General features: G+C 46.2%; 1 protein-coding gene across 7 annotated transcripts in view; it reads right to left on the reverse strand.

Annotated features, from left to right (window-relative positions):
• Nucleotides 1-25966, reverse strand: part of KMT2C (lysine methyltransferase 2C) — a 2745351-nt gene that overhangs the window by 17814 nt on the left and 2701571 nt on the right. For all 7 annotated transcript variants that reach the window (XM_069647923.1, XM_069647922.1, XM_069647921.1 and 4 more), the window contains 2 exons: nt 21912-21985; nt 20506-20614 (listed from right to left, as the gene is read on the reverse strand). In XM_069647923.1, the coding sequence (XP_069504024.1) occupies nt 20506-20614; nt 21912-21985 (183 nt within the window). The remainder of the gene's footprint in view (nt 1-20505; nt 20615-21911; nt 21986-25966) is intronic.

Genomic DNA, 25966 nt, shown 5'->3' on the forward strand with positions numbered 1-25966 from the left:
TAACATGACGTTGTAAGAAAGAGGAATCAGGTTAATGACGCTGCAAAATAGAATGGCTCTCGATGTGATCCTGGTTGATCGTGGGGGAATTTGCAAAATAGTGGGATCAGCGTGTTGTGTATTTGTAGATGACCATTCCCCTACAATCTTTGAAGCAATAAAGAAAATGCATGTCCTCAGTTCTGAACTCCCTACTGGAGAAGGAGGCTGGGGAATAGGGTCTTGGTTTTGGGGAATACTGCGTTCTTGGGGATGGAAGTTGATTTCGATATTAGTAGTGGTGTTTGGAATATTCATAACGTGCTGTTGTTGCATACACTGCCTACCAATATTTTGCGCTGAGGTAACTGAGGGATGTACTAAGGGATGTATGCATATGATGACAAAAAGAAAACAAACTCATGGCCGAGCTGACCAAGACACAAATGAGATGAAAACAGTAAAAGAATTGATGGTTATAGATATTAATGAAGATGATGATGATGCTTACGATAGCATGCAAAATTCAGACATAAGTACTACAAACTTATCGGCATTATAGGAGGATACAATAAATGGATGAGACGTTTGGCATACGGCCAAAGGAGGGTTTGTCAGTCTAGAAAAATGGATACCTCTCATATGTGACCGCAAACGTATTTTGATGGCCGTGGGCCAACTGTCACATGCACGATATGACAGAATATAGGTTTCTGAGTTTGCCAATGAACGGCCATTTTGATTTAACAAGAATCGCCATTTTGTTTTTCTAACCATTGCTCATTGCTTTCTGTTCTTATTGCTTTGCAGTACATTTTCTGCTTACACTGCTCGACTGTAAAACATTGTTGTCTGCACGTGAAAGGACAAGGCCACAGGGCCGTGAGGATAACAAAAGTTTGTTGAAACACAACATAGGCAGCGCCAGGAAGAATGCCCGGCTCCCTCCCGAATGTAGCCTTGAAGCAGAGTTGCAGGGCATTTAATCATTTCGCAGCTGCCAGCCAGTCTCGTTATATGATAGAATATGTTAGAATAAAGCAGCTAAAGGCTTGAATTATGCTCTTCTTACGGCCCCCCTTTGCTGAGCCCTGTTAGAGCGTGTCGGCTCCCAGGACACGAATAGCACCTCATAGATAGCAAGGTCTGGAATGCAACTCTTCTCCCGTATGTAGCTCGCTTCCAAGAACAGAAGCGCTGTGTTCTGTTCAACAACTGAAAGATGCCTCCACACTCACAAATAGCAAACTGTTACTAGAATAGATATTTGAAGGTGTCATAGTTGTCGAAAGTGTCCATCATCACACCAAGTTCAAAGAAACCCAATAAAGGGGGGTGTTAAACATGTCATAGCTGATTGTTTGATATGCATTTTGTATATATGTTACTGATGTACGTAATTCGCTCTCTTGCGTCCCTCAAGGTCTAGAGATACACGTCGTGGGGCTTGAGACCGAGTTGGCCAACTGAGACTTTTGCTTTGCAATAAACCCTAGCTTTGGGAATACAACCTCGTGTCTGGCGTATCTATCGTGTGTGGTGACTCGCCTTGTTTCCATAGACGTAAGGGGCCCCTAAGCACCCCTTTCAAAGCTATGGTGCGAGGCCCAAGGCGCTGCTTGGCAAATCTCACAGGGAATCTCTTTGCAGAGGGGACGCAGCTGCTTTAAACCTAAGTAGAATAGCCCATCCTCCCCGAATCATTCAGAAAATTTCTTCTTCGCTAACTCACAAAAGTTCTTATTTAAAGGATGCTCCACCTGCAAATGATTTGAATGGTGATCACTTTGCCTTTCTTGGGGCCAGGAAAACTATTGAAAAGGTGGGCATCAATCCTGCATTCACTGGCTCTAGATAAGTACATTTCAAAGTCCTTTTAGCATCTAATCTGTGGTATCGCTCCTCTAATTTTGAGGGGTAGAAAGGAGGGAACAACAGAGGGAGATGGTTTGTCAGCTGCAGAAGAAATTTGAACCTATTTCTTTTGGTCCCCCCCCCCCACCCTCCACCAAGTGTGAACTTGGCCTTGAAGAACAGACAAGGACGGGAACAAGAAAGAGCCTGTATCTCCGAGACTCTTCATGCCAAGGTTAAATCGACGAGACTTTACAAAAAAGCAGTCACAAGGGGCAAAAACGGATAGCCCCGAAATTGAGCTTCCTTCAGTAAAGTGAACATTAGATTAAGAGGATACTGCGGATTTAAAAAAAAAAATCAGCCCTGGCGTGACGATTTTGGGGGGAGGGGAACACCCTTTTACAGAGAACAGGGAAGAGATAGAGTTTAGGCTAACTCAATCAAGGTGGGTAGCAGAGCAGCAAGGCTTAGTCTCGGGAGGGGTGTGCTAGTGGTTTAGGGCTACGAGTCCACACAGAGCAACACCAACCGTTCTAGGTTGACTGGCAAGTATAAAAATATACAATATTTTATTCAGCCTTTAAAATAAACTAAGTAAAACCTTTTGTCAAAAATAATGCCACACCAACACTATAAAACATATATACATTCACCCTCAGGGGAATAGAAGAGTATAATGATTACTTGACAAATTAAATATAGGCAAGTATTCAGATGCATTAGAACTAGAAAGATAACTTCAGGATAATCATAGAACAGCTTCCCTAGCTCTTATATAGTCCAACCTTCAGATGGTTTGGGGCCTGGGCCCAAAAGTCACCAGTTCCAAAGTAGATACTTCAAAGGTAGGTTTATTAAGAGATTGACAATGCCAGTGGTTATGATTAAAAATGTTAGACAGTGCTGATAAGTAACCTCACTCAATCCCATTCTTTAGGATAGTCTTAGGAAGGGATCCTTGACCAGGTATCCACCAACCAACATTTAACACTATGGAGGAGAGAAACCATTAGGTTAACCTACCCCACCCCCGGCCCCCGACTCGGATTTCTGAAGAGACCACTGCTGGGGACACAATCTACTTCTGTGTTAGCGCCTGTCGAAGAAGCCGCAGGGGTCATAGATGCAGTGGTCCCTATTGGATGCAGGATTTCGCTTTGGTTGGTCACAGTGCTTAGTTATCTGTTCCAGAATCTTTCAGTAGAACGCCAAAACAAAGAAAGAGAAAGACTTCTGCGCTGGCAGAAAACCTCAGGATACCTCCATGGATCGAAGCTGTGTTGCAAAGGGAGTCACCACAGTCAGGCGGCAATAAGCAATCTTCAAATCTTCAAAGGATGGACAAAGGAGCAGGCCCAGCACAGCTTTGTTTCATGCAGGAAATACAGGAGTAGTCATTGCGTTACAAAAGGTTGAATATCCTCCTATTCCCAAGTATGCACTCAGAATGGCGACAGCTGCAGCAAGGTATACTTAGAAGCGAGATGTTCAAGCCAGTGGTTGGTCCATGGACACAATCAAAAGTCTCAGAAGGCGTGGATCCTCGAGCCGGGGTTGAGACTGGTTGTTCCCACCAGTCCAGGGGTCGAAGCAACAACAAGGGTTTTCTTGAGATCAGGTAGAGGAGCAGGGCTTCCCCCGGGATAGCAAGGAGTTGATGCAGGTCAGCTTCAGGGGTCCTCCTCGTGCCCTCATTGGGCTGTACTTCTTCATAGAGGTCTTAGCCCCAACGATGATCTGTGGAACAGTTGTAGGAGCCCTCCTTTTATATAAGATTCGGTCTGGGTGCATACCCAAACCCACCAAAGTTAAGCATATGCACCATTCAAACAGGCAGTGGCTATCAACTCATGGATAGACACTGGTCAGAACATCTGTCCAGCAACAGACATTGAGGCACCCAAATGTATACTGGGACCAGGTAGTCCCAGCCCCCATATCGGGTTTACATACAAACCATCCCTTTGCTTGTTAAAGTGGTAGCTTTCCCCAGGAAAGGGCATTCCATATATGGCATTTCCGGACCTGAGAAGGCAGTAAGAAGGACAAAGAACAATATGGCCAAAGGACACGCAAAAACGTTGTGACACAGCCTTCTTAGGGTGCTAGCCACCTGCAGTAGCCATTTGCGGTAAATGCAAAAATGCACGGGTAAAATGACCGAAGCATGATCGAAAAATAACTGCTGAGACTAGCTGGTCCTAGGCACATTATAAAAGCAAACAAAAAGCCAGCATATAAACAACTATGAGGACACAAAGTAACCTAACTAAGCATCACTTTAAATTGATGTGTGCAATTGTGACAATACAAGATATTCACAAAGAGAGATAGTCTCTCAATACTGATAGTCTTAGGGACTGATCAATTTCCCCATAGGAATGAGTAAAAGGGCAAGGGAAGTAAAGCACACCTCCATTTAGGTCAGGCGTCATAACCAATGGGAGGAAAGCAGAAAAAAGAAAGGTTTACTGTGATATTAACGAATAAATAAATAACGAAAACATCTTTAATTAAACATTTTAATCGGAAAAAATAATGGTTCTTTTATTTTTATTTGGGGGTGGGCGGGGGTCCCCCCCAAGCTCCCCTGTTTCTCTTTGTTTATAACCTCCCTACAACCCCCTCCCATTTTAACCCCTTACCCCAACCTCCAAATATATATTTTTAAAATTCTGTATTTCTTCAATAAAAATGATTTGTTACAAATGTTTGTTATTATCTTTTCGTTATCACTGGATACCAAAAGAAAGTCTTTCCTAAAAGGGGATAAGTGCGTAATAGACTCCAGGGTCTGCTGGGAGACTTTCTCCATAGCTTGCCTAAACGCCTTCCACTTAACTTCACCAGCTGTGGCACTTCTTTATCAGTCAAGATGCCTATACTGTCGTTGCTTGCAGGAAGACAAGCGAGGTAAGTAGTGTTAGGCAGAATCCTGTGCAGTTCCCTTGGGAACACTGCAAAAAAGATTAAGACCACAGGAGTAAGCAGTAAACCCAATTGGTAGCAGTCTGCACCACCCAGATTTACCTGGTAGCTGTGGCTGAGCAGTCAGACTTCTCTCAAGAAGAGTAGGGCAGTATGTAGAGTACACACAATAGGGCCACAACACAGTAGAGCAAACAAACACTGACCAGAGCTTTGTATATAATGATTTATTTAAAACACACTTTATGGCATATACTAGCACTCTCGATCGAAAGCAAGTTAAAACACAGTCAGGTAAAGTATACACACCTCCGTTAATAGTTATCAGACAAGTCAGGGTTAAAACACTACTATTTGTTAGAACAGATGTGAGCGCTTAACCAAGATGGCACTCTGATAATGCAGTTAAAGGGAGAGAAAAAGAAAAAGGCAGAGCATAAAAGTAAAACAGTTCAACACTTAAGAGTTCAGAGCAAGGGGAGAAAGGCAGGTTATACTGTAAAGCCAAAGTTCATAGGCCAGGCCCACTTTAAATGGAACAAATTAAAATGTGCCCAGGATCACACGGTTTAAAGTGCACTAAAAGTCTTTGCAGAGTGTTCAAAAGAGGTTGGGGTGATGCAAAAGATATAGTTAGAAGGCCTGGAGCCAACCCAGTTTAGAAGCCAAGGATTTAAGGATCACCTTTAGCAATCTGTAGAAAGGGAGGCCAGGCAGGACACAGTACCTTAAAGAAAAGGAAGCTCCAGCAGGGGCAGTTGTTCCTGGCAGTGGTTGAAGTTCGTGGTTCCGACCAGGGGAAGAGAAGATCTCGTCGAGGTGGGAACGGGGAGTCGTTGCACTGCACAGGGATGAAACCAGCCGCAGAGTTCCCGATTAAAAGGTGAAGTCCTTTTATTCGCGGTCAAAAGTAGTGAGCTTGGCTATCGAGCCGCCGGGGTGCTTGGCACGGGCGATTCGACCAAGAGACGTCTTTGGAAGGCAAAAAGGGCGAAATGGTTGATTCCACCAGCTCAGAGGAAGAAGATTCGTCCAGCAGAAGATCTTCTCTTGTCGTCGGGAAAGTGGTGAGGTAGTTTCATCAGGGCTTCACCTGTGGTGTCGTCGTTGCAGATGGCTCAGCTTCTTCCCTCTTCGGATTCTTAGGTCCTGTGGCGACTTCTGAAGTTCCAGTCCCAAAGGCCCTGCTTTTATGCAGAAAAATCCCCATTCATCAGCCTAGCTGTCAATCACACACGCTAAGTGGTGAGCCGGGCGGCTCACCACTGGGCCAATCAGAGTAGAGTGAGACTTGGGTTGCCAGGGCAACGCAGTCCAGGGTGCCAATTCCCCCCTCCACCCTTCCTGTGGAACCCAGACAGAGTGGCACCTTTTGGAGGGCTTCTGTGGAGAAGCCCGCCAAAAAGTGGAACAAAGGGCTCGACCTTGGTCAGAGTTACAGAGATGGACACAAACGCCATTTTAGAATCGAGTTCTGGCAAAAAGGCCCAACCGGTGATTTAATAGTAAATAAATAAACCAGCAGTATCTTTAACATTGCACCAAAAAGTGGTGCGTTTAAAATCAATGGGAAAATCCCATAGGGAATATTCGGTGGAATATTTTGCGTGGTAACCACCACCAGCCAGAAACTCGACGAGGGGGGACGGGACAGTGCCCCCTCGAAAACAGACCCAGGGGTAATCGAATTACCCCTTACCAGTACTTCCACAATATGATGGTTTGTACTGGTTCTGTTCAAAATTTCGGAATAGTAAAGCCAATGGTGACTTTACATGCCCTGTGAGACAGTAGTCAGTCCCAGGGTATGGAGTCTATGTTTGGGGGTCACTGTGACACCCCTGTGGTACTGCACTGAGGGTGCTGTGTACCACACATACAGAAAAACAGATGATACCCTATGGAGTAAAAACAAAACCCCATAGCCCATCAGCACATAACAAGTCAAAACATACCTCAAATCATGCCTAAGAGTGGGAGTAAAAGAGTCTCACTCTTAGCAGGAGAAAAAAAACCCCCCAAAAATCCAGCAAAGCGGCTGGGGGACTCACTAGGTTTGGGAAATTAGCCTTATAAGAGAATTCTCCCTAACAAGTAGAAGACTCAATTCTGCAGTGGTGGTGCCTTTTTCGATTCCTTTTTAAAACCAATTGCCCGACTGCCTTTGGTGTCATTGTTTTGATAGGCTATGCATCCCTATGTCATGCTCTTTGCCAAAGCAAAAAGGATAGCAGTAGCGCAGAACAGTTACAACTTACAAGCAAGGAGCAGTGGCATGGATTACTGATTTAGGTTGAGACATTGCCTCAAATTCTACAGTTACTGAGTGATGACAAAAATGCCTTATACGCTATGCAGTGGTTCAGAGTACACATGGTCCGGATGTCACTTCCAGCGTCTACGGCCCATGGCAGAGCTGGCCTCGGAGCCGCCTCGGGCACCTACTGGCTGAGTAAATAGTTTTTTCTTTTCAGAGCTCAATACGTCAGGATGGATTTCGAAGATGAGGAATCTGTGAAGGAAATGTATCCATTAGAAATATATGTTTTCCTGCTACACAGGACAAATTGAAAAGTTAACATGTCCGGTTCTAGGCTGAATTCACGTATTGAGATTACCTATCCCACAAACTAGCGCCAAAAGGATTGTTTACAGGGCGAGTTTTTTAGTCTGTTCTTAAAAGTCACATCACAACTGCCTTCTGTAGCTCAAAAGGAAGCGTGCATTTGACATGCATTGTCTACCCATAGCTTACAAAAGAAAGATGCATCAGCTGGCTAAACATTGGTTACACTATAGCAGAAACATCTGATCAATTTATATTGGGGTGATAATGCTCGGCTCCGCCTGACAGCTCCAGTTGATACTACAATTGCGAACCCAAGTTATGGCTTGCAGAACGCTACATTATCGCCATTAGCACCCTAATTTCATGGTTGGCTCGGGACTCTGAAGGACGCATAGTGTGAGGTGCGGCGACAGGAGGCGGCCAGTTAGTGCGTCCATGGGTTGGGAGGGGGATAAGAGTCAGCGTGAATTTCTAATGTGAGGCAGAAAGGGCAAGACCGGGAGAAGGAAGAGGCCTGAGTGAGCAAGGGGAGTTGTGTGCTGGTGGCAGCATGCTTGGAACAGAAGGCATTACCAGCGATGCCAGCCTGCAACTTGATTGTCAAACACTCCCATCGCAGTTGCTAAAGTGCAATGCAATGTCGCAGTTACCGCTTTACTTGTGGTAAGGCTATCATTAATACACAAGCATGCTGCATATTGATAGCCAGAGAAAAGCTAGTTTGATATGGTGCTGTGAGCTAAGACTGAATAATACACCTGCCCTTTTTTTAATGGCCTTGCATTTACTGGCAGGAAACACGCATTTCATCGAGGACATTTTCCCGTGAGGAATGAGTTAATAGAGCATTTTATAGGCACACAATTTCTGTAGTTATTCATTTCCATGAGGAGCAATTTTGTCGGGAAATAAATAGCAAAAGTAAACATCTTGCCAAGAACGAAACAGCCAAAGTTCTTATCAGGGTTTACTTTTGGCAAGTGAACACGGCTACTTTTTTGGGTGAAAATGTGTTTTTGCGAGGGCTGTCCGCTTATTTTATTTAAAAGAGCCCATTTCATTTAAGTGGGAAGATAAAAAATGTGTGTTAGGAATGCTGTTTTGTGCTTGGTTGGAGGTCTGTTTCCATGCAGAGCAGACACTGCCACCGTGGCTCTTTCTGTGTTCGTTGTCAGATCAGAAATGATTGATTTATTGCTATCAGTTTGCTTTCGGTGTATTCCGGAAAGGATCTTTGGTTTACTTTAGCTCATGTTTTATGAGGAACAATTCCATGGAAAGGGAAGCGGTCTTGCATTTTTTTCCCTTTTACTGTGAAATTACACATGGAGAAGAGCTGTCAAGGAAATCAACTTCAGCAAAATATGCTTTTTTAACGCGTTATCTTTACACTGACAAAAAAACCTCGAAATAATTCCGAGGTTAAAGGAAACCAAGCGGATTAACAGATTCTTACCCAATCGAGCAGACCAAAAGTAATAGGCCATGCTAGTCACATCATGGCAGGTTGTCCCATAGGGGAAAGGTTGCGTTGTTGGTACCTTGCATGCAATGTTCCCTCTAAGCTAAACCTGTGACTCCTAAACCTGACTCTACCACATTTTTACCTTATGACTCTAAGTTCTGGCCCAGAGTACATTAAGATACTACCGGACAACCTTGACTCTTCCTCTCTTGGCTCTGCGAAAAGTTAGCAGACATGTAGCTACATCCACTTGTTTTATGTTTGTTGTAACATGAATAACGTTCAAGCACCAGAATTTCTGTTACTCATTGTGCCTTACCAAAAGCGTCACCCACACTATATAATCGAACTACCAGCTCAAATATTGGATGCTTAAGTAAGCAGGCTACTTGGATGTGTAATCAAATCCCATTCTTTCTCTTCTTTGAACATATGTCACGCAAGTGCTTTGAAGCGGCTCCCTTGTAAGTTAACGCATCATAAAACTCAAATATGAATTTGTCCTCTAAAGATTTTGAAAAGAGAAATGTGATGCTCAGTGGCTCCTACTTCAGCATTACTAACATTACCCTGCAAGTAGAGAGCAACATTGCAATATCATTTACTTAGCCTACAAGGGACAAGGGGTATGGACTATGCCTGGGATTACTCGTCCATAGTATAGTATCAGGGCACCGGATATTCAGACAGGAGAATGCTTATCACAAAAGCTGCATCATTTCCAAATGCTCAGATTACCTTTGGGCATAGACCTTCACACATTATATAGTAGCTTGCATCTATACAAAAACTGTTTCACTGAACACTTGTGTAATCCTACACAATGATATAGGGAGGGGTATGTTGCAAACAATCTTGTATGCACTGCAAAAGAATTCTGTACATGCAGAGTCATGACATTCTTAAAATGCACATCATATGTTGAGGCATTTCAATATGCCTTGCTTGCAAAGTATTGTGGGTCTTCAAATATCCCAGTGAGTGTTTACAGCTACAATCCCTCACTTTTTACAGTGCTCTATCACTTAGAGGCAAGCACAGGGGCTGGGGAAGGGTATGGGAGGATGCATCACTCCTTACGGGAGATGAACGAAGCAGCACATTTCAAAGACCAAGTCAGAAGTTTCGCCAGTACACTGGAAGAAATGTGTAGCGTGTTTGCTAAAGGATAGGAAATTCTAGTACCCATCTAGACAACAGCACCTTCTTTTTCTTTCTATGCTCAACTGCTGCAGGCTTTTCAATATAACAATGTGTTTTGTTTGTGCAGTCTCTAGCATCTCCCTGTATCTTATTTAACTGATCACAAAGAATTATAGAAGAGGGATCCATAGTTATAGAAGAAGGCACTACAACAGTTGTGTATCTGATGAATTGATGCAATTAACTTAAAAGGCATGCATGGGTGATTTTCCTCAACAGGGCTCCATAATAAACCTCAGTAAGGCTCTTGTTTATTTTTATCTAAGCTGTGATGCAGAAGGGTGGGCAAAACTACACACTTTATTATGTGCCCTGTCATTTCACTCCCTATGTTAGGGGTACAAACAGGGCTCTAATCAGATTTGGCTCCCTACTGGAGTCAAATGATTTTTCAGGGAGTAAAAAAGTAATTAGCTTTGCCAATAGGGATACCATCTACTTATTAAAAGATGTTCTTTCCCCATAAAATTCCTTTCGAGATAGGGCATTCATATTATTCAAGTTCATTCCTTCCTATGCCACTGCTATACTGGACACTAATTCAAAAAAATATCAGTGGAGCTTTGTGGGTAGAAGCACATTTTCGATTTTTAGGAAGTAAAAATGCATGGTTCATATGTCTCTTGGCTCTAAGGTTTTTGTCAGCACTACCCACCGGAAAACACAATGTGGATAGTAAGCAGAGGTACAGGAATTTTAGATCATCATAGTCTAAGGTGCAGTTATTCTGATGCAATTATCATCCTTACACAAATTATTATAAGCATGTTCCCCATGCCCCTGAATTACTTAAAGTGGCACTTGAGCTCCTTTCAGCATGTTTTTGACACATTCTTTTAATTGCCATTAATCCATCGGCAAATGTATTCTGTCTGAGTTTCTTGACAGCCACATCAGTTATTATACGAGATATTTGCGGGCCACAAACGGCAGGGATGGCGTTCACAGCAGTAACAGGCTGACAAGCCAGTCTACTGAAGTGGAACCCACCTACCCCAACACACCACCAAGAGCCAACCTACTTAACGGTCAATGAACAATAATGCACCAGCCTTGATAAAGACCCCTTGGGTCGAAACACTTGTCGCCTGACCATGAGATAATCGCATCAAGAATAAAATTCCTTTTAAAAAAAAATAAGAATACAAAGAAACATTTCTTTAAGAATAAATATTGTTTGTGCAAGATATATGGGAACACAACTAAGATATTTGTGTTTTGTAATACAAATGAGTGATTTTTCCAGTGGCATAAAACATAAAGGTCCTCATTAAGATTTGGGGCGGCATCCCGGCGTAAATCTGCCAGAATACCGCCCAAACGAATTACTGTTATCACCACTTGGTCCGTAGGAATTTCTGCCGGATGACAACTGGTGGTGGCGGTGTAATACCCCTTTCATACTGAGTCCATATTGAGTCCATTGGCCTCAATGTGGATTTTTGGCGGAATTACAGCAGCAGAAATTCCGATGATTTCTCCGTTGAGTTGGAAGATTTACCTCCAAGATTTTCCTCGAGGCAAATCTTCCACTCCAGCCCGTAATTTGGCATAGTGGTAAAGTTGGCGGTAATGGATTGACTGACCACCAACTTTACAACTTACCACCAAACTCGTAATGAGGCCGACATTCTTCTCTGCGCAGAAGTAAGTTTGCAAGGTACTGTGGCAGATATTGAAGTCTTGGACTGGTTGGTGAGTTTTCTGTATAATCACATATGACATTTTATTTTAGCCTATGTGTTTTGAAAAAGTGTTGTAAGGTTTATAAAAAAATTGCAGTGGCTGGGAAGAGGAAATAGCTTTTCAAACTCTCTTCTTTCTGCAATGGTAGCTCACAAAGTGGCTTACCTCATTAGTCAGTTGCGCACATGGAAAATAATGTGCGCACAACAGCCAACTGGTTCCGCACATAGAGAAAAATCATTAGAGCGAACATTGCTTGCATGTGTCACCAGTAAACTGGGTATCCAGTCATACTATTGGTGGAAAAAACATCCATTTAAAAATAGTGTAAAAATTAGTGTTTTTTTAAAAATATCGTTTGAAAAAAAATGTTAGTATTGTGAAAAACATCTTCATATTGTGATTAGGAACATTAATATGACTGTATACCGAGAGTTGAGTTGGGATAGGGAAGGGGCAGTAAGGGTGCTGTTTAAAGAGGTAAAATGGGTTGAGGGGTGTCCCCCATAAAAAGAAAATGTAATACATTTGTTAGGAAGAATTTTCATAAAAGTGCTAATTCCTCTCTACCTGAGAGACCCCCAGCTCTTTTGCTGACCTTTGGGACTTTGAACTCTGTTGTTTTTCTGTGTTTATTTTCTTTGATTATGGAGTTATCTATAACTCCATAGGCATCTTTAGTGCAGTGGCACAGGGATGTCCTTTGGACTTCCCAAGCTTTAAATACCTTCTCTGGGATGAACTACTGTTCCCCAGAGAATGTAAAGTTAAATTGACTTTACTAGTCTTTTTAAATGTATAGTCCCAGGCCACACTATCTTCCTATAGTGCTGGAGGGGGTTACTTAATATCCCCTATGTCTAAACACTCTTGCAGCTTTCAAAAGCTACCCTTTCCCATTGAAATGGCCGGTGGCAGTGGTTTTATAACGAACTACCATGATTTTTCCCGACCGCGAACACCGGTAGCTAAAAAATCGGGGTGGCCATGTTTTTCAATATGGCGCCCAAGACCCCTCTGTAAAAACAGACTCGGGTCCTCTTTTTTCGCTGTTTTTTTGTGGAAAGGTCCTTCTGGTGTTTAACTCTGCGCGCCAAACCAGGTTTGGTCCCCTTGTTCGTGAGCCTTTGGCAGGCTTCAGGACTGAAGTCTGCCCATGGCGTCTGAGTGTCTGGCAGGGGTGTTGCTAGGTCTGGGAAAGACCCGGGGCTATGCTGATGTCGGAACTGTCGGGACTGGGGGCTAGCTAGCCTTTTGGTTGTAGCTCCTGAGATTCTATCTGGGGCTACAACCAAAAGATCAGGGGCTATAGCCCCCTTAGCCCCCCTCTAGCAACGCTTCTGGTGTCTGGGGTGGGCAGGAAGTGAGGGAGGTGCCCGAAACTCCCTGTTCTTGGTCTCCTAGGAGGCCCGAATGCACTCTGGCATGATTGGCTGGCTGAGTTAGGCTGGAATGAATAGGAAAAAACTGTTTAAAAGGCGAGTCTCCAGGACTGGAAGGCAGAGTCGACCACTGGAACGAAAGAACCGAAGACAAAGCCCTGCTGCAACTCCGAATTGCCAGATCTCCAATCGACAGAGAAGCTCCTTCAAGGACGGCTTCTTCCCTTGAGTTGGTGGGACCAATCAGCTCAAAAGACTCCTGGATACCATTCTCAACGCTGGTTAAGGTTTAGCCAGGGAGAGGGAAACCAGTTTGTGTCTTGAAGTCCTGGCTACTGAACCAGTGACTCCATTTTGTTTGCTCCGACGATCCTGTGCAGTGCAGGAGTCCCCCAACATCCTCCCTCTTTTCCCGACGACGGAGGCTCAGGCACAGCGAGATCTGCACTAACTGCCAGGAACCATCGTCTTCAGCTACATCGTTTTTCTTTACTTTAAGGTACTGTGCAATCCGGTTGAGAGATCCTAACTCTCGTGGTGAAAGTTTGCGAAACGTTCCCAACTTGCAGGTCTTATCAGATTGCGACCCAGCATGTCATTCTTTTCCGTCTAAACTACTTCTAAGAACTTTTACAAAGACGTCTCCATTTAAACCAAAACTGCTCTGTCCTATCCAAGAACAAGACTATTGACTTTGGCTTGGCCTATTGAATTGAACTGACCCTCCTGGTACAATGAACCTTTGCATTGCCTATAAGAAGTGTTTTCTAACCCATTGCACAAACTTATGTCTTTCTATTCCCATTGAAAGTAATTGAAGTGCCATTTGGCTCCTTTTTCAGAGGAGCTCAAACTGTCCCTACAACTAATTTTGTTACTGTAATATATTGGTGTTTAATATTGAGTTGATTTCTACTAGTGAATGTTTTCTAAACGATTTTGTAAATAAATGTATAAGTAGTTTTACCAAGAAACCTTGAGTGTGTTTACTTGAACCACTGCGATTGTGATACTTCTGCGTAACTTAATTTACTGCTCACATTCCCTCTTGTGATAAGCCTGGCTGCTCAGCTCGCTACCAAAAGTGTGTGGTACAGACTTATACCAAACGTTGGTTTTAGCTTACAACTGTAGTCCTAATTGTGTGTGGTGTTCCCAGAGGGTACTGCATGCAATTCTGCCTAACAACATTAGACACATTTAATAATAATGGGTGTGAGAAATGAGTTTCTTTATATTGTTTGACTATCTTCTTATGCCATAAAGTCCACTAGATGACACAACTTTACTGGGAAACAATGTAAATGTCTAAACCTTATTTATCTAAAACGTTATGGATGTTGAGTTAATCATTTCCAAAAGCTGTTCTTCCAGCGATTTAACGGCCTATGATCAGTAAAATGGGCGAAGAACCTGAAAGCAATGGTTAACAGCCACATAAAGAAAGGGAAATGTGTTGCCACCATTTAAGGAAAGCAAGTGTGTTTTTTTATCCTGAATGCGATTACGGGTGCTATGCCTAGGAGAACAAATCCAACTTTCCTGTCAGATACATGCAGACAATGATATAAGAAAGTCCCTGAAGAGTCACAACTAAAAGTGATGGGGAAATACAGCCAGGGCAAATGGTCACATACAAATGTGACAAGAACAGGTGAATAATGCAACTTCCTAAAAATCTGTTCACTATTAATTCTTACAGCATGTAGCCACTTTGAGGGCACTGTTTGGTATTGGTACTTGTAATGGGGATTTATAATTGAGTATTAAATCATAATTCTGATATAAACCATCTCTTATACGTTGCTTTCTGAGTAAAGAAAATCAACATCACGAATGGAGGTTTTGATATAAACTGTTTCATCTGCAAGTTCCATAACTTTTAAATAGAACAGCCACCAGACCTAGGTCTTCAAACGTTCTTTTCGTGCCGTTCACCACTCTCAGTTTGGCATGGCACTAATCAGAGATGACAACATCTTAAAGGATATAAATGACATTGCCATACAGAGAACATTCGTTACACACATACCCCACACTACAACAGGCCCATGAACATTCGGAGTTAGCTGTTGACAAGGGCACAGGTGGTAAATAATGCGCTGAGGAAACAGTGTTCATAGGAACCATTGTTACCAAAGGTCAGTATTTAATTTTCAAATATATGCTATTTCATCTGCAGATCTTTTAAAGATTTTCCCAGAAATGCAAAACACATTTGTGAGGAAGGTCCTGAGATTTGATACAGAGTCGTCATGTGCTGATCAGGAGCTCGAACTCGAAAAATACTGGAGACGAGGTGGACGAGTGGAAGTCAGGTTAACTGACCGGGCAGATTAATTGTGGATATGGTGACAACAGTGAAAATAGCTCTGCATGGTTGAAAGGCATCACAAACCTGGGAATCATGAAAAGGGTAGAGGGTAGTTAAAAGGCAGGTCGTGCTTGATGTCTGGCTAGCATATGTTGGGGCTCTGTCGTGCCCCTGCTTTAGTTGCAGTGACTCCTTCAGAATTCTCAAATTGTCACCCGCCCACCCCCCTTTATTGCCCCCCTTTTAAGGAGAAAAGAAAAAAGGCTTGCTCTAGCTGACAACCAAACCAAGTTGAAGGATAAGAAATGTGTTGCTAGGAGAAGCAGCTGGAAGATAGACCACGCCTATTAACCCTCATCAGCATTCTCAGACAGAAGGAGCCAGTGGGCCACTTGTAATGCTCATTCAAGGGCAGCATGTTTCCCAACCATTAATGGGGAGGACGGGAGCAAGAGAAGGGGACAGTCGAAATGATGTACATAGAGATCGCAAAGTCAAATAGTTTGCAAAGGTCAAACTATCCACAAAGTAACAACTATAGGGAGTCTTGTGTGGCGAACTTATTTGGAGGTTAGAGATATTCACCGTGGGAGTGTAATGTTTCCTGGTAACCGCATCTTATTTTAAAACTCTACCTCCATTTTCACATACTCTGATCAATAAGAGACTGAGGCCATATGCCGGTCAGCCGCCCTGGGATATGCTGCAAAATGTCTTTCTCTTCTTGTCTTTAAAATCTTGGGCTGGACGCTCTTATATGCCTCAGATCGAATGATGCTGCAATTCTCTTTAAGTCACTGATTAATGTTGTGTGTGACCCATCCAGTGTATTGCCCATTTAAGATGGGCAGTGATGTGTTTAGCCCTCCCATGTGTATTAGCTAATAAAAGGAGCCCCTGCAGGCACGTGCCTCAGAACGGCTGCAGAGTCCCAAAGAGGAACGCCCGAGTCCGTCTCTCATTTAGGTCTGCAGGCCCACACCGTGTGAGCATGGGCCTGCAGGCCATGATGCTGTGGGGCCCTCATGCCAGCAAGGTGGCAAAGGTCCGCATAGTCAGGGTATGGCTTGCCCTGCCCCCAACTAAGACCGGTTGTACCCCGGCAACCCCCACAGGCACTGGGCCTCCAGGGTGCTGGTGTCCCATAGCACCCCTGGGGCCATCTTGATGCCAATAGCCGGCGCCCCCAGAACAATGGCGAAGAGGAGAAGAACCATGTGGTGTTGTTGGTTGCCCATGGAAATGTGGGGAATGCGGCATTCATCACTGCAAGAAAGGAGGAGGTGAGCTGTCCCCGCGGGGAGAAAGGCGGCGACATCCATCGCCACACCGCGAGAAAGGAGCTGTCCCCTGCTTGGGTAAAGAAGCGGCTGGGCCGTCACTGTCACTTCCCCCAGCAGTAGCAAGGCACTCCGCCTGGTGGAGGAGGGAGTCCCGCTGTGCAACCAGCATCCTAGGCGGGAGGAAGAGGAGAGGATGCCCAAGCCTCTGGCGGCAATGTCACCACTGTCCCGGCACTCAACGAGGGTGCTCATTCGGCCGGGGTGGACAAGAACCTGTAGGCTGTGCGGCGCCTGCTGCTCCAGCGGCATTTACCACCACGTCACCAGCCTTCATCACAAAAAGAAGAAGAAAGAAATGCAGCCGGTGCCGCAGCCGTAAAGGTTTCCTGCAGGAAAGAGGCAAAGGGGAGTGGCCGTTGGCCCTTGCAGGCGACAGCGCCATCCTGCCTTGTGCTGGGTTGCACGCCTCCCCACCCCCGACCCACTGAGAACCCCGGGCGCCAGGCTGTAATAACAGTGAAGCACTCCGGGGACGCGATGGGATATAGGCACGTGCTGTGCCATGGCCGCAACCAGGGCAGTCACGAGGGGGGGCAAGAAAGGCAAACTGCCCCAGGCCTCGCACTTGCAGGGGGCCTCGCGGCCCCCTCTTCTAAGTAGCAGGCAGCACAGTCCACCCGTGTCCTTTATTCACACGGGGGACTGTGCTGTCTGCTCTCTGCCCTGCAACGATTTTGCTGTTTGTTGCGAAGCCGTTTGGCCCCGCAACAAACAGCAAAATAACGGGAGGCAGCAGGGAAAGCATCCAGCACCCATCTGTCAATGGTGATCTTTCTCCACTCCCTGAAGAAACTCGTCAGCTGGCTTCCCACTGGGGTGCACGAGCGGGGGCCCCGACATCCCAGTCAATTCAGGCTTGCTTCAGCGTCTTGCCCTGCGGTCCACGGCGAGGCTGTCCTCCGCTACCGTAGGCCTGGGAAAAGCCTCTGTAGGCTTCTTGCATTGAGGATCTGGAAGGCTGTCTGTACGATGTGGAGAACCCTTTTGAAGACCTCCTCGACTTTGCCCTGGAGGAGCGAAAAGAAGACAAGTGGTGCTGCTGGAGACTGCCCAGGGAACGGGCCGTCTCCGCATCCGTCTTGATGACGAGTCCGTCCAGGCAAACTGCCTTCCCAAAAAGATTTTCCTTATCTAAGGGCATGTCCAGCACCTTCGCTTGGACCTCTCGATGGAAATTAGTGACTTTCATCCAGCCCTGTCAACGAAGGCAGGCACTGTTCCAGATTTGTTGGAACCCTGTGTCGGCGACCTCCAATGCCACTGTGATGGCGTGATCCGACGCCACTTAACCTTCCTGGAGGAGAGCAAGGGCTTCCATCTTCTTATCGTCGGGGAGGAACTCCAGGATCGGTCCTAGCGACCGATCCCTGGCCAGGATCGCCAGTGCGTTGGCCACCTTGATAGTGGAGGCTGTAGTGTAAATCACCTTTTTTCGAATGGTGTCCATCCTTTTCCCAAACACTGTCCGGAGGGACCGAAGAGGACAGGTTAGCTGACTTTTTCCTCACGGCCGCCGACACCACCGAATACGGCGATGGTTGCGACCTCAGGTACCTGGGAGCGGAGTCTGACACCCTCTATTTCTTCTCCAGCCTATCCTGCTTGGCTGGAGCCGTGCAAGGGTTCTTCATGAGGGCCAGCCCCTCCTCCCAAACATCGTCCATAAAAGGCACCGACATGATTGTCTTCCTCTTGGCATTGCGCCTTTGATACAAGAAGCCCTCTTTCTTGGTTTCCTCCGGCTTCCTCAGGCACCAGCTGGAGCATCCAAATGTGGCGATTCATCCTCCGCTGCAATGTCTTCGTCATACGTCGTTGTGGCAGTATCCGGTTCTGTACCCATGTCTGGGTCTGCTGGGGGAGAATGGGCCCGACGTGGTGGCAGAGGTTGGCATGGGGGGGCATCAGATGACGCTTCCTCTTCTTCGCTGGAGGCTGATCGGGGACCTGGGGGACAACAGGTAATGACGCTGGAGGCATTTTCATCTGGATTCCGGACACCAAGGTGTGTAGAGTCGACAGAATATCCAAAGAAATGTCCCTTGGCTGAGAAGGAATAACAGGAAAGGTAGGCCCTGCGATGTTGTTGTCATCATCCACCTCTTCAACGTCCTTGTGGACAGTATGCAAGGACTCCTGATCTTTGTTGTCCGTGGATGAGACCTCCATGGCTTGTGGGACGGCATGGGAGTGCTGTTTCAGGACCTTCTCGTTCCCCCTTTTTCCACCCCCCTTTGAGGGGCTTGAACCAAGGCCTGGGCTGGCTTCACACCTTCTGGCGTGCCTGCAGACTTTGCCAAAGTCACTATGGCGGTGTTGCGCCTTGGGGCCAGCGACACTTTGAGCCATGGGAGCTACCCTCGTAGGATCAGCACCCGTAGCTGCTGTGGTTAGTAGTAGTCGTCGACGGAGTCGCCGACGAGGTCTTTGCCTATGCCAGTTGAGCCTGCTTGGGCTGCGCAGCTTTCTCCTCCGTCCGCGGCTTCTCGGATTTCTCCCATAGTTTAGCCGGGGTAGATGACTTCCTCTTTGAAGAGGAGCGCGAAGGTATGCTGGCGATAGAGGCAGAAGGTGATGCGGATCGCGCCCTATCCACTGGGACCCGCATCCGCAGAGAACCCACTGGACTTGCGGCTCTTGGCCTTATCTTGGGCCCCCTGTGATGAGGTGCCCTTAAAAGGACTTAGAAGACCGCTCCTCGGACAGGCTGGTGCTGGACGAGGCATGATCCTGCTCGGAGCACTGGTCAGAGGTCTTGTTCATGTTAAGCCATGCCCACAGCATACTATGTTTGTCCGTTGTTTTCTTGGAGAAAGGCATATTTCGCAGTCTACTTCCTTGTGGTCCGGGTGCAGGCAGTAGAGACATTGCAGGTGCTTGTCCTCCACAAACACATTCTGTAGCCCGCGTTTGGTGCGGGGCCTGCAGAAGGACCTTTCCCTCTTCTTCTGTCGTGGTCAGAGAAGTAGGCCCAAGATTGCCTTGAAGAACATTTGATGGATCTACGCCCTTGAGGGGCGCATAACTTCACTGACAATGGGTCTCCGTTGCCGGCAGATGAAGGAAAGAGCACACAGGCTCCATTGAAACGAAAATGTAACTTTTGCTGTCAAAAAACATACAAATACCTTAGAGAACAAAAATCTGAAGATTGCTGCAAGAAGAGGGGTTTAGAGAGAGGGCTGTCATTGGATGGGGGCAGAATGATTCAGGGGACAGTGATTGGTTTAGAGGAGGAATACAGTTTTTAAGTGAAACTTTTTTTCTTTTACAGAGGATTCGCAGCCTGACAACGAAGAATATTCATGAGCATGTGCATCCATGCCAAACCCCATGCTGGAGAAAGTAGGATTTTAAAGATGGGTCAGCAGAGGTTTCAAATGAGACATCAATGGTACTCCGCAAATTAACGCTCTGAACTGCAAGGTGAGGTTTACCATGCATAAGCATTGCTTCCAGTGAGCAAGGAAGGAGCCAAACCACAGAAAAGAGGGGTTGGAGACTTTGCCGAGAGATTGCAAGCGATCCATGGAATGTTGGTGCTGCATATCAAGTAGAGATTTCTGAAAGACTGCATTCATTAGATTTCTCTAAACACCACTTTATTGGTCCAATTTAACTCGTGACTTATGAGTTTGGTTACAGTGTTAAAAAGGTCCTCCAATAAAACAGATTGCTTGTCAGCCTGGAATAAAGAAACTCAAGTGTGGCAGTCCCCAAGTCCACAGATGATACAAGATCTATAACCAAGGGATTTAGTCCAGAAACATAAATCCTACCTCTTCCCCTTTCTGAATTCTCCGATTCGAGCTGATGATGATCTTGTGCCCTTTCTCAAACGTAACAACCTCAGCAACACAATTTGGTGCACATGAATGGTTGATATACCTGTAAGATAAAAAACATGTTATTTTGCAGACAATTCTGAAATTAAAAAAACACGAATATGTGTTAGAATAGTCAGCCCGAATACACGTTAATTTGCATTTATTTTTTATTTTCAGTATTGAAGAAAGAATGGTCCTAGATTTGCAAAGCAGCGGCAATGTGTACAAAGAACAGGGAGAGGGTAAAACAGCATTGCATCCATATCAACAAAGGCAGGGCAATTGACAAATAAGTAACACATGTGTCAGCAATGGAGACAGCCCGAAGAAGGAAGCTCAAGTGAGGATGGATGCAACAAGCTTCTGGGAAATGATCAGGTGGAAGAGGGAAGGAAACAAGATTTTCACACTCTCAGGTGAGCTGAATGAACACAAAGTTCTTAGTTTTTCTGGTACGGGTATTCCTTCAGCTCTTTCCTGTAATTAAGGAGGGAGGGGACAGCTGTGAGTTGAGGAGTGGTTATGTTCTAACATCTGGAGAGCAGAGGGTACCTCCTAGTATTTTCTCGTATGTAGATTTGGAGTTCAAGTCTGACAAGAGCTTTGTCTGATCTTGAAGATCTTGACTGAGTGTTTCCTCAGATGGTTTTGACAGTGCTCCAGCTATCCATGCCTTTAGGTGAAGAGAAGGCTTTGAAGAGGATTCGAGCTTGCATGAGAAGTCAACAAAATGCTATCACAGTTTATGTTGAAACTTGTGTTGAACTATTTTTAACCTGTATGTCAGCATCCAAAAGGTTGTACTAATGAACGTCCAGGAAACAGTACTGTCAAGTCATGCCAGTGAGTAGGAAATTGGTCCGATCGAGGGATGACATGAAAAGGGCTTTGATGGCAGCTGGGTAGTCTGCTTTGCAGGATGATTTAACCGTATGCAATAAGGACAGCTAACATGAAGCAGTCTAGATTTTCTTCACAAAGGAGTAAAGACCTAGAACTGCACCTTGTATGCAATTTGCATCCGTGCTTGGATGAAAGGAAGTTAGGCCCTGAGGCGGAGGATAGCAGCTGGCTACTGTTTACATACTGGTGAATGGGAATTCCCTGTTTGGCAAGCAAGACCTATGCAAATTAAAAGAATTGAAAAGAAAAAGTGCCTGACAAAAGTAAAACCATTCCATTTTCATACACTGTGCAAGAATATGGCTTTGATTTTATGTTGAGCTCCTATGACATATTTCTGATGCAACTATCGCAACATTTCCTCTCGCATGGAAAGCAAATGCATGCAACATACATCACAAAAAGCAGGATGTGATAATCTTAGGAGAAGACAAGGGCTTGCCATTGTTCCTCACCTTGCAGGACCACCTGTTAAAGTAGCATCAATAACATGTTCATTGTCCATGCGGAACATGTATACTCCACGATTCTGAAAATGATAAATTAGGAGAATATTAACAAATGAAAAAAGCTTGCAGGACTGCAGATTTTAGAACATTTAAAAACATATTCCAAATGATTCCACATCTAAAAGGTAGACATTAAATTGAGAGTTAACCTTTAGTGAGACAGCAAGTCGTACTTGGGAAGGTCGACTTTTAGCCGTTGTTTAAATTATATTAGTTCAAAAGCTAATGTCCAAAAGTTGACTTTTTGGAAGTAGACTCTTACCTTCATTTATTCACTTTTTTCAGTTTTGGCTGATATGTCGCACTAATACGCAACCTATAAGCTGAAACTGTTGCATTGGAATACAGTTAACAGGAAGATGGGATGCAACCATTGACACAGGTTGCTGGTGTTAGGTTCCTCATCCATTGACTGCCCCTGGCAATGTTCATACCCATTCCAACTCTCTACCCACCCCTCCCAAAAAACATCCTACTAGGATCTCTGAGTTAGATTTGTCAAGCCGGGTCATCAAACGTTTTGCTGAAAGTGCCTGGCAGTGTTATCTCAAAGTCGTCTTCAGAGAGTTAATGGCTTTGTTGCAGCTATAAATGCATTACTAGTGTAATGAAAATGTCTTAAAGTTTGCCGTCAGCCACTCGATTTAAAAGCAGTATGTGTTCATACACTAAAATCTTATTAAACAAGCATTGCCAAAGCAAATCGTGTTAGCTTGTGGGTAGGTAGGTACTAGGTAGGGCGAAGGGGGCTAGGACTGCCCAGCCACTGGCTGTTTGAATGATGCAGATACTTACCATTGATGGGCTTGGGCTTGCTCCCAGTCAGAATCTTGTGAAAAAGTATGTCTTTTGCAACGGTTCACCAGATCACCGTTGGAGCCAAGAATTCTATGAAGAAGAGAAAACCACTAACGACCTGAAGACAACCAGCATCAGTTCCAGTGCTGTCCCGGTGAAGCCCTGGTCCTCTGCCCTGATATTCAGGCGGCCTTCGTTGGTGTTTCGACCCCATGACCGGTGGGAACAACCAGTCTCGACCCCCTCCCCCTTGCTCGAAGATCCGTGCCTGCTGAGCCTTAGGATACGTCTCTGGACCAACTAGTGGACTGACCAGCTCTCTCCTGGGCTACCTCGCTGCAGGCATCGCTGTTCCAAGCAGAGCCATGGAACCTTGCAGCTGTGCAGATTGTTTCACAAGTCCCCTGCTTCTGCATTGTCAGTCGTATCACTCTAAGGGAAGCTGTGCTGGAAGTGCTCCTTTGTTAACCTCTGGACATTAGATGTTCTCATCTTTGTGTCCCTGAGGTGTCCCGTGGCCATCCCGCAGAAGCCGTCCAAAAACTATTCTTAAGCACCATCACCAACAAACGATATCCTGCAAAACTGCAGATCTAGACGTCTTGACAACCCTTGCGAAAGGAACCAAGACAGAAGAACAGCTCTGCAATAAAGTCTGGAAACGCCACAAGTGGTATCCAGAGAACTCTGATGCCGGGATGCCGAGCGCCCCGAGACTGCCCCTGGGTGGTAGCAGTGTGCGGTTTAAGTCAACATAACACATCTGTTGCTTTTCCCCTTAGTCTACCATAGGTTGCAACCTGGCTTCCCTTGCTGACCAGAGGCCGCTCACCTGCAAATCCTTGCAGGTAGCACCCCAAACCTTCAGAGATGCATCCGAGACCATTCAGGTCTGAGGCCTAGAAGGCCAGAAGGGTCCCCCGACCAGGAGACTGTTGCGGTCCGCCCACCAGGACAGGTCATTGACCACTGATGAGGACAATCTGAGGAGATCCAAGAGAGTGCTGAGGTACTGACACCACTGGCCCCTCAGGAGCCACTGCAAGGATCTCATGTGCAATCTGGTCTCTGGCACTAGAAAAATGCAGGAGGCCATGAGACCAAGGAGGCAGAGCAAGGAAGCCGTTGGTAGAGTGGCATGGTTCCAGAACAAGTCAACCATTTGTGTCAAGCGGACTACTCTCTCCTCGGAAGGGAAGGCCATCCCCACCCGGGTATCTAGGACTGCTCTGATGCACTGGAGCCTCTGGGCTGGTGTCATGTGGAACTTCTTTAAATTTAGGGAGAAGCTCAGCTTGTGCAGCAGCAAGCAGGTGTCCTCTTAATGGGACAAGACCTGCACTGCAGACTTCCCTCGGATCAGCCAGTCGTCCAGATATGGAAATAAGGGGACTCCGGATCTCCTGAGGTGAGCCGCAACTACCGCCATGAGCTTGGGGGAAGACCCTTGAGGTGTAGGTTAGACCAAAGGGAAGCACCTTGAATTGATGGAACAAGTTACTTACCTGTAACTGTTGTTCTCCAGCATGGGTCTGGCATGGATTCACATGCTCATGAATATTCCCCGTCGTCAGGCTGGGAATCCTCGGTAAAGAAAAAACCAGTATCAGTTTCGTTTCTGATCTGTCTTTCGTAGTAATAACCAATCACTGGTCTCTGCGTCATACTGACCACAGCCAATGACTGCCCTCTACCTAAGCACCGCCTCTGGCAGCCATCTTCAGATTTGGAAGCACGTGAAGTGGCAGTATGACCAAGTGAAGAGCCGCAGAGGGGTAGGCGGGAGGGTTCGCATGTGAATCCATGCCAGACCCATGCTGGAGAACAACAGTTACAGGTAAGTAACTTGTTCCTTCTCCAGCATGGGGTCTGGCATGGATTCACATGCTCATGAATAAAGAATACATAGCAGTACACACATGCACAACCACGGGAGGTGGCAAAGGCTCAACATTAAGCATCACATCAACTCAACATTAAGCATCTTACCTCCTCACCAGGCTCACCTCAGGCGAACAGGTTGCGCAGCACTGCTTGGCCGACCCTGGACTCCTCCCTGGAATCCCGGTCGACGCAGTAGAATCTCGTGAAGGTGTGCGTCGACCTCCACGTAGCAGCCCTGCATATGTCCAGCAGGGGCACACCAGATAGGAACGCCGTGGTAGCTGCGATCGCTCTGGTGGAATGGGCTCTCGGACGGCCAGGCAGCGGTCGGTTTGCCAACCGGTGACAGTACATGATACAGCCGGAGAGCCATCTGGAGATGGAAGCCTTCGAGAGAGCCTTCCCCTGATTGACAGGTCCAAAGTTCACAAAGAGTTGTGACGTCTTCCGAAAACCTTTCGTGCGGTCCACGTAGAACTTCAGCGCTCTAGCTACATCCAGCGAGTGCAAAGTCCTCTCAGCCGGCGACGAAGGCGACGGGAAGAACACAGGTAACACCAAGGGTTCGTTGAGATGAAAGTCCGACGGTACCTTGGGCATGAAGGAGGGGTGCGTCCTGAGCACTACCCTCGTGTTGTGGAAAGTCAAGTACGGGGCCTTGCAGGAAAGGGCCTGGATCTCTCCCACTCGTCGTGCGGAGGTGATGGCCACGAGAAAAGCTGTTTTCCACGATAGAAACTTCAACGGGGCCGAGTGCAGAGGCTCGAACGGAGGTCCCATGAGTTTGGTCAGCACCACGTTGAGCTCCCACGCCGGGGCCGGAGCCTTCACCGGCGGGAACGATCTGAACAGTCCCTTCATGAACTCTTTCACCAGACGATGAGACCACAAGGACGTCCGGCCCGTGGTTCTGGTGTATCGGGAGATCGCAGCAAGATGAATCTTGATGGACGCGTGTGCCAGACCAGCTTTGGCCAGCGTCAGCAGGTACGGCAGCACTTGGGGAGCCGTAATCCGTAGAGGGTTAATCTTCTGTGCGTGGCACCAGACAGAGAACCTCTTCCATTTGTGTCCGTAGCATTTAAGAGTCGAGGACGCCCTGGCCTTTGCAAGAACCTCTCTGCAATCGGCCGGTATGTCGTATCCTCCAAACTCTAGCGCTGCAGGAGCCAGGCCTGCAAGTTCAGCGACTTCGGGTCGTGGTGGAGGATGGCGCCTCCTTCCCTGGAGAGTAGATCCGCGTCCGCCGGCAGCTTGATTGGCGGGGACGCCGACAAGTCCAGAAGGTCCGGGAACCATATCTGCCTCGGCCACGCAGG

The sequence above is a fragment of the Ambystoma mexicanum genome, chromosome 2q (genome assembly GCF_040938575.1).
Source record: "Ambystoma mexicanum isolate Mex_15411 chromosome 2q, UKY_AmexF1_1, whole genome shotgun sequence".
Lineage (NCBI taxonomy): Eukaryota > Metazoa > Chordata > Amphibia > Caudata > Ambystomatidae > Ambystoma > Ambystoma mexicanum.